This window comes from Malania oleifera, chromosome 1, assembly GCF_029873635.1.
Source record: "Malania oleifera isolate guangnan ecotype guangnan chromosome 1, ASM2987363v1, whole genome shotgun sequence".
Taxonomy (NCBI): Eukaryota; Viridiplantae; Streptophyta; class Magnoliopsida; order Santalales; family Ximeniaceae; genus Malania; species Malania oleifera.
The window spans coordinates 89,918,929-89,928,789 of NC_080417.1; the positions used below are offsets into that span (position 1 = coordinate 89,918,929).

General features: G+C 38.4%; 1 protein-coding gene across 1 annotated transcript; it reads left to right on the forward strand.

Annotated features, from left to right (window-relative positions):
* The first annotated feature begins 5,795 nt into the window (after positions 1–5,795).
* On the forward strand, positions 5,796–7,900 carry LOC131147372 (pentatricopeptide repeat-containing protein At2g20540-like). Its single transcript, XM_058097054.1, has 3 exons — positions 5,796–5,940; positions 6,874–6,935; positions 7,670–7,900. The coding sequence occupies exons 1-3, from the start codon at positions 5,796–5,798 to the stop codon at positions 7,898–7,900; spliced, it is 438 nt and encodes a 145-aa protein (XP_057953037.1).
* The last annotated feature ends 1,961 nt before the right edge of the window (positions 7,901–9,861 follow it).

The following is a 9,861-nucleotide window of genomic DNA, read 5'->3' on the forward strand; positions in this document are numbered from 1 at the left end:
TCAACCTACACCTTACCAGGATGGTGCACCTAGCTTTCCTAACCGGGTCTAAGTCAATCCAGGACTATTCAACAAGGCTAGTCTCCCTCTTCATGTCCACGCCTGGAATACAACAAATGTAATACAATTTTTTGTACATAGAAATATGCTTCTTCAACAAGCAGATATGTACACCAATATAACTCAAGCGATAACGTAAGCCCGAATGATATGAAAATATGTTCAGTACTCTAATGTGTGCTAAACACTCAGTCAAGTATAAATAATCAATCAAGATCAAGAGTGTATATCAAAACAAGATTTGAAATACAATCTTTGAATATCACAGTATCAGATCAAGGTTTCAAATATGTTAGCTAGATGATTCAAACAACTTTAATAAGATGTTCTCAATGTATTAAGCACAATGGATGTTTGAACGCAAGCTTTGAAAATGATTTTTGCACATAAAACTATAGGCTAAGGTAACTTACAATGACAATGTAAGAACCACAAGCCATTAAGTCTTCCCACACAAGATTTATCAAATAAAATTGATGGGAGGACTTAAAGCTTTACCCTCAACAAAAAATCAAACAATCAATATAGCAAATGAGAGTATGAGCTAGTGAGATTAAGCACGAACACTTTAGAAATACTCACAATACTTGATAGATCAAGAAGAATGAAGTGTATAAGTGTTTGGGAGTAGTATAAGCTAAAAAGGGATTTTAAAATTTGAGAGAATTTTGGTCGTAATCAATTTTCTAATCCTTGCTAATTATTACAAATGAACATGCATATATAGGCAAGGGTTGATTTATGACCGTTGGGGACCCAATGGGAATTATTAGAAATGTTTAATGAAAGATTAGAAAAATTAACCCAGTTTACCCCATTTTAACTCGATTAAAATTAATTTAACCGGAGAGTTTCAGGTGCCTAAATAGACTTAAAGCCAAACAGGTCATTTTGAGGTTCGGTTCTAAAATATGCTTCGGTTAGCCGAACAGAGGCGATTCCCCAAAAAGACCGCAGTTTGGGTGCCCGGAGTACAATTTGGTTAACCGAACTGAGCACTTTGGACCCCTGGATTGGTAAAAAGTACTCTGACACGGGTTTGGGTGATCGAGGAAGATACGTGTAATTTTTTTCGGTCTGCTAAACACAAGTTAACATGTTGACTTGTCCACGATTCGGTCGCCTAAGGCATTTTGAACGCTTCAGGTTTAGTCGCCCGACCTCTCACAAGATTTTCAATTAAGGTCCAATTTGGCTTCATTTAACTCCCCTGATATAATAAGTGATGTTGGGAACTATGTCCACTACGTGTAGGTTCCTAAAGTCCATCTAGGGTCAATTTGAGCATACCTACCTATCATGCATGATGCAAATTATTACAAGCTATAGGTGTACAGTCCATAATTAAATTTACATCCCAGAATGAAGAAGATGAATAGAAAATACAAATTACAATATAGATTTCTTCATTCTTTTGGTTGATCACCGCACGCCATCATGATATGTCTTTCAGTTTGAGTACACGCATTGGGTGAACTTGCATGCAAGCCTTAGTACAACCATTAGTACCAATAGTATTTGTCATGATCAAATACTAGTGTAGAGTTATTTTCTGCTAATAGAGTCTTTATATGCCAAATAAGGCAGTATGACTCCTCGGTCACTTTGATGTTTCCTAGTGCTAGAGTGGAAATAGCCTAGAAAGCTCTTAAGGGGAGGGTAAGTGTTCATCAGTCATTGTAAAACTCATTAGCTATTGTCAACGTGTTTAGCCTACATGCCTCTCTTACTAAACACATGATGTCAACGGAGGTGTTGTTAATGAATTGTGTAGATTCAATGTTTACTGCTTACTTGCCACTGCTTTCATGAATGTTTATTGTTTCCGCTGCCACTTGATTGAATGCTAATGAAAGTGTTTCTTGGATGAATGTTGGTAAACGATTGGTTGGCTAGTTAAGCAAGGCTCCTTTAGCTAGCGCCGCATGGCCTTTCACAAGGGTGTGAAAATAGTCGGATCGTGACACTTAGTATCAGAGCCCAAGGTTGAGTTGCTACATGAATTTGATTGACTTCGTTGTGGGATTTGGACTTCTTTGGTAAGTGACCATGGCACCCAACAATACTGATAGGATCAGCGTGCTAGAAGCACAGGTTAAGGCAACAACCAACACCGTGGTCACGGAGGTGGCCTAGATGAGAGAACTTGTTAAAGTTATGGAATCACAAAAACATCAAACAGGTTTGATAGGCGACATTTCAGAGAACTTTCACCACGCAGTTGAAACTTTATAGTCGCGGATTACTGATTTGGATGCAAAGGTGAATCTAATGATTCTTGCTATGGGGAACTCCAACACTTTGGGAGTTAACAAGACCAAGGTACCAGAACCCAGGACGTATGGGGGTGCCCGAGATGCCAAGGAGTTAGAGAAATTCTTGTTTGATGTGGAGCAGTACTTTCATGTTGTGAGGATGGCCTAAAAAAAGCAAAGGTGGATACTGCGACCATGTACTTGGTTGGTGACGCTAAACTGTGGTGGTGTACTAAGTATAGAGAAATTGAAAATGGAAGTTGTGTAGTCGATAGTTGGGCAGACTTTTAGAGAGAGCTCAAGGCCCAATTCTTTCCTGAGAATGTTGAGTATAATGCAAGGAGAAAACTGAGAGATCTCAAGCATACGAGGTCGATCAGGGAATATGTGAAACAATTTTCTTCTTTGATGTTGGATATTTGGGATATGTTAGAGAAGGACAAGTTGCTCTATTTTCTTGAAGGGATGAAATCATGGGCAAGAAATGAACTTCATAGGAAAAGAGTTCAAGACTTGTCAACTGCACAAGCTGCTGCAGAATGCTTGACTGACTACGCAGGTGATGGTACCGCTTCGTCTAAACGGTTTGGCGGAGAGGGAAACAGTGGAAAGTCTTTCAGGAAAGGCAAACCCAAGAGTGGGGGAGCCGAATCTAAATCATCAACCTCAAAGGAAACTTCGTCATCTCAAGGGTTCAACACACCCAATGGAAAGGGGAAGAGTAAAATTTCATGCTACTTGTGTGGTGGATCTCACAAAGTGAGTGAGTGTCAACACAAGGGATTACTCAATGCCTTACAAGCTTCCACTTCAGGAAAAGTTGTTGAAAGCGAGGAGGAAGAGGATGATGACCCGAGGGTAGGTTGAGTGTGGCTAGTGAGTGCATTGGAAAAGCAGGCAAAAGCATTGAAAGTTACATGAGCAAAAGGGTTAATATTTGTGGACTTGAGGATCAATGGGAAGAGTGCTCGCTCTATAGTGGATATGAGGGCTACTCATAATTTTGTTTTGTAGTTAGAAGCAATTGATTCTGTAGCCCAGCCTACTCTGGGAGTAGCCAAGCAAGTGGCTATTAAGCTTGGATAGTGGGAAGGTCATGCGAATTTCACAACAGTGCCAATGGATGACTTTCCAATCATTTTGAGAATGGAGTTCCTAAGGGGGATGAAGGCAGTGCTGATGCCTTCGGCTAGTTCCCTGCGTTTGATGGGAGATCACTCGTGCTTGGTGCAAGTCATTGCAATGAAAGGAGACGACGGAAAGTCATTTTCAGCCATACATCTCAATAAGGGATTAGGTCAAGGTGAGTAGACATGTCCAACCACGGCGGTGGTAGACAAAGAAGTAGGCCAAGTGTTGGAGCCTAGGACCATCCAAGCAGTGTTGAATGAGTACAAGGAGGTGTTGCCAGATAAGCTGCCTCACAATTTGCCTCTACAATGAACTGTGGAGCAAGAGATCGAGTTGTTATCAGGAGTGAAACCACCTACTAAAGGGTCATGTTGGATGGCGCCTCCAGAGATAATAGAGTTGGGAAAACAGTTTGATGAATTGGAAGCGGGATGTGTTCGCCTTTCCAAAGCACCATTAGGAGTATCAGTGTTGTTTCAAAGGAAACATGAAGAGCATATACAGAAGGTGTTCACCAAGCTAAGGGGAAACAACCTGGATGTGAAGAAAGAGAAGTGCTCTTTCACTTAGTGGAGCAACAAATTCCTTGGTTATGTGGTTGAACAAGGTCATATTCTGAGGGGTATGGAGAAGGTAAGGATGATTCAAGAACGAAAGATCCCCACGACAGTGAAGAAGTTGCATTCCTTTCTTGGCCTTACTAGATATCGCAGGAAGTTTGTTAGGGTATTCACAGATAATGACTCCAATAACCGAACTACTAGGGAGGTATTGTTGGCCGCACATGCGGGATGACGTGGTTGATTATACCAAAACTTTTCTTACTTTCCAACAAGACAAGGGGGAGCGAAAGAAGTATGGTGCTTTCATGGCCGCACCAAAGTACTATTCGGAAAAGGCAACGACACAATTGTTCCTTGTGACTATTGTGAGATATTGGGGTGTTCCCCAAGTTATTATTTGTGACCAAGACTTAATGTTCATTGACAACTTCTTAACTGAATTTTTCCGGATATCCAGGTCACATATTGAAATCTCTTCAAGTTATCACCGGCAGAAAAATGGACAGATGAAGAGATTCAGAGAGCTACTAGAAGAGTACTGGTGCCATTTTGTCAACGACCACCAGAAGAATGGCATGCAACTACTTGATGTGGCTCCATTATGTGGCAATGCCCAAAAGAGCTCAATAACCAACAAGAGCCCGTTTGAGGTTGTTATAGGCCAAGTGCCGCTGTTACCTCACACAGTGGGTGAGTCGTACAGACAAAAGAGTCCTAGGGCGTACTTCTTCAGCAGAGAATGGAGACAGAATGCAGAGTTTGCCCGAGCCTATCTAGAGAAAGCTTCTAAGCAAAGAAGTGGGCAGATTAGGGGAGAAGACCGCAGTTTTATGTCAGCTGCCTCAAGTCGTTCAACGCCAACACCATTGATATGAGTAGAAATCAATCCAACAGAGCAAAGTTGAAGACAGTACAACCTAACAGACATGACGTTGAAGAGATCCTTGTAGACAGAAAGTTCACATCCTCAAGGAAGAAGCGACAAAAGTTCCTAGTGAAGTGGAAATGCCTTGATGACAATGAAATCAACTAGATTTCTGCGAAAGATTTGAAGTCGTTCATGGACAAAGTTAAAGTGTACCTAGCGCCAAAGTCTACGAGGACGTCGAACAAACTACATAAGTGGGGGAGAATGTCACGAGCTAAGCTTGTTCAAGGCATTATGCTTGCCTGTGACCACTTATCTCGTGTGCTTGGAATGGGTTTCCATCATGTAAATACTAGTGTAGGGTTATTTTCTACTAGTAGTGTCTTTGTATGCCAAATAAGGCAGTCTGACTCCTCGGTCACTTTGACGTTTCCTAGTGCTGGAGTGGGAATGGCCTAAAAAGCTCTTAAGGGAAGGGTAAGTGTTCATCAGTCATTGTAAAACTCACTAGCTATTGTCAACGTGTTTAGCCTACTTGCCTCCCTCGCTAAACACATGATGTCAATGGAGATTTTGTTAATGAATTGCGTAGATTCAATGTTTACTACTTGCTTGCCACTGCTTTCATGAATGCTTACTGTTTCCGCTACCATTTGATTGAATACTAATGAAAGTGTTTCGTGGATGAATGTTGGTAAATGATTGGCTAGCTAGTTAAGCAAGAGTGCTTTAGATAGTGCCACACTACCCTTCACAAGGGTGTGAAAATAGTGGAACCGTGACACAAGTCCATGGTCATATCTGTTCAAGATCATTATAATTGGGGACTCCGCCGTCGGAAAATCCAATCTGCTGTCGTGATATGCAAGAAACGAGTTCGACTTGCACTCCAAGGCCACCATCGAGGTGGAGTTTCAAATGCAATGTGTGTGCATTGAGGATGGTAAGGAGGTCAAGGCCCAGTTTTGGGACACCGCTGGCCAAGGATGCTTTCGAGCTGATACTTCTACCTACTACAGGGGTGTTCTTGATGCTCTTCTTGTCTATGATGTTAGCCGCAAAGGTACCTTCGAGAGTATTCCCACTGGCTCGACGAGCTCAACAGTGAGTTTTGCTCTTTATTTGGTTTCATGTGTTCTTCTTTTTTGGTGGTTTTCCTTTTCACGCACAAGCGCGCGCACACACAGAGTAGACTTTCTTTTTTTCATCTGAGCCTGATTGCTTGATGAGAAAAATGTAAAAATATAAAGGGAAATTGAATGTAAGATTGTTCATATTTTGGGACCTAAGAAATAAAATGCGCGTCATACTGCCTTAGCTTCATGTATTTTGTGTTAAGGATCATTTATGAGGTATATTTTTACCTTCCATTTAATTATTTCATGTAATTTGTAGTATTTAACCTCCTATAATTACCCCATGTGGAGGATCATTTATGAGGATTATTATGTTTTTACTTAATTATTTCATGTAATTCTTAGTATTTACTCTCCTACGTAATTATCCCATGTAGATCATCATTTATGAGGATTATTATGTTTTTACCTTTCATGTAATTATTTCATATAATTTGTAGTATTTACTCTCCTATGTAATTACCCCATTCAATTTATCAATTGATATAAATACACAATCCTTACCACCCACAAGTGAGGTGGTTTTCAAACATTCACATTTTGGGCTTAGGTCACTGAATTTGGTTCTTTAATTATTTTGATGATTTACTAGCTTCGCACTTATGTATCTGCACTTTGACTGTATATTCAATTCACCCTCTTGTTGGATCAGAAAGGCTTAGTTATTGTTATTCGATTCACCTTAACCAAAAAACAATTTTACCTTATAGGGAGACGAAGACAGCTTTGAATGTACACACATATGGTTTTTTTTTTCTACAACTTGATGATTTTTAGTACATTATGGTGCACACACATTCACAAAATATTGCGGGAAGCCACTTATCAATAATCTGATTTGACAATTTTCCATATTGTAGATGTGATCTCAGAGATAATTTGTTCTAAACATCTTGAGAAGCTATTCAAGCTTCTAATCAAGGTTGTGTTAGTAGACTAGATTGAGCTAGCATGGATGCAAGCAGGGAATATTTATTGAATCCATCTGCACTTGAAAATTCTAGATTCGTTGCACTTTTCACAAGTAAAAATATTTTGAATTTTTGTGTTCACTGCTGATTCAGTTTACTGTTTAAAGTTATCTTTGTCAAATATCAATGACAACTTTCATATAGGTTCCAAAATTATGGACGGACTGCTTTCCTGGAAATTATACCTTTTGGTGCAAATGCTTTAGCACCTGAACACCTATTTTGTGCCCAACGTCCGTGATTGAACCATATCATTGTAATCTATTAAGAAGCTCAAACCAAAAAATAGTTTTGATATATTTGGAGTATGTAATGGTGAAAATACATATGTAGGAACCATTTAGAAGTATGAATCTATGATTTGCCCAACTCATAAGTGAAAAACCACTTATCATAACTAGCATCCTATTGAATCAAACCTTTTTATCAAACCACAATTTGTGAAAGAGCTAGGTGAATCATTATGACATTCTGCCAAATTGTTATACCTAATCATAGCATATGTAGAAAAAGAAGGGCGTCTGAGTGAGATCTTTACAGATGAAAAAATGTAAGGCAGCACATGTTGGGATTAAACCTGATAAAATCAGTATTGTTGCTTTCTTGCCTGCTTGTGCGCACCTCGGAGCTCTTGACCCAGGGAAGTGGATTCACATTCACATAGATAAGAATAGGTTTTTTGCAGAATACTTACATTTGCAATGCACTCATTGAAATGTATGCAAAATGTGGAAGCATAAATCAAACCTTCCAGGTCTTCAATCAAATGTCTCAAAGAGATGTGATTTCTGGAGGTTTGGCAAGTCATGGAAAAGCTAGCGAAGCAGTTGAATTGTTTCGTGAAATGCAAAAAGCAAAGGTTGAACCAAACACTATTACCTTTCGTGATCAAGGATTGAAAAAGAAAAACTCTTAAGAATTTCCCACAGACGTCGCCAATTATTCCTGCCGAAAATTGAACGACCTCCACGAATCATTCCTTAATCACGACCACTTGAAAAGAAACAAATAAAGATGGCTTGGAGGATCCGAGGTGTACTCCGGGGATCACTCCGATGCCTAACTAAGGGACTCGTTGAAAGGTTGATTGCAACAGTAAAAGAAAAAGTATGAAATTAGATGTCCTTACCTCTTTTCCGGGTCCCCTTTTATAGTGATGGTATTTGACCTTGTGGTGATATGGTTTTAATGGGCATATTATTGCGCAGATGTGAATCGTTCTAACCTTTAAGAGCCTTGACTTAGGTGACTTTGTAACTGCCCCATTAATGAGTGTTTTGCTCTTCTCTCATGTTTATGGAAGTCATAATAATGAGTATGGCCAACTTTGATAAGAATAATTTTGGGTATATCAAGAACAAATAATTCTCCCACAAACCTAAAGGATAGATGCCTTACAAGTTACAAGTCTTCAGGTTGGTCAAGTGGGCCGTACATGCTGGACACACAATTCTTGAATTCTTGGATAACGTAGCATCTCACAATTGATTCATCAATATATATATATATATTCTCCTGGTGCACTATTAATGAAATTTCATTTTACCAATTAAAAAAAATTACCAATAAAAAAAAACTATTTCATAGTCTCACCGTAGGAGCTCGTCATCAAGCTGATCCCACTTCAATACAGAGTGCTGCTTCTGCTTTGCATGATGAGTTGTCACTGTAGCAAAAACTCTTGCTTTAGATTAACATTGGATGAGCTACATGTAATTCGTGTGCAATTGGAAGCTTGTGTGAGTTTCCTTTTTGGCTTTTCCTTGATATAATGATTCGTGGAACTCATCATTCCTGAATTCTGATGTTAATTGCTTGATGTTTATATGATTTTTATTTGGGCAATGATTTATAGTAATCCAATGAACATCCAGATAAAATCTATTATTGTTGAAATTTCTCATGTTTCAGACCTGTAGTTTGCCCCCAAGAAACAAATTTTCTAAATGTTATAGAGGCAATCCTTGTTGTCTTGCAAGGAGTTAATTTTTCATATTGGCCTTTTAGGGCCTTAAATTGAGTGTACATATTCTAACATTTCTGATTGAATATTTTTATTAGGTCATTGCAGCATTGGCTTTTTGTCTACCTGTTAGCATGTTAAAATTGAACTTGACAGAAATGAAACTTTTAGGTTTATTTCTATTTATTATTTAATTGTTGGATATGATTTTAGGGTTTGGCTGGACAAGCATAGTAGGCTTTTTTTTGTATTTTTCATGTTATTTTCTTTCTAATATATGAAAGTAACGGTGTAATCCCAAGAAGGGGGTGAATTGAGTTTTTAAAAATTATTACACGGAAGGTCGGTTTATTTTAAACCTTTTAAATATATCAATCACATTCTCAATCAACTAAATAGCAAACGGTACTATACCGATAGACAATCCTAGGTATATATGAAAATTAAAAAATAGAAAATGATTTTTACTTTCAACAAGTTCAACAATCAACCCTAAATTTAAATAATGAGCAAATATGTACTTAAGACAAGATTCAATAATATAACTCAAACAAGTAAGCTTTTTATGTTTAAACAATCAACCCACCAAAAAGCTTATCTCAATCAACCAAAACTTAATTCAGAGTTTCAGCACTTGTCTGGATTTCAACTAGAAACTTAAACCATACAAATCGTTAACAAACCAATAAACTTATTCAAAGTTATCCAAATCCAAATGCAGTGTTCAACATAATTTCTCAATAAATTCAAAACATATATAGCAGTTTATAAGTGCAGAATTTAAAGCAGTTTATAAGTACAGAATTTAAAGAGATAGGGAAAGAAGATTGAACACACGATTTTTTCCAAGGTTCGACTTACCGCCTACGTCCTTGCCTCAAGCAACTTACTGTGAGGATTTACCTTTACCCACT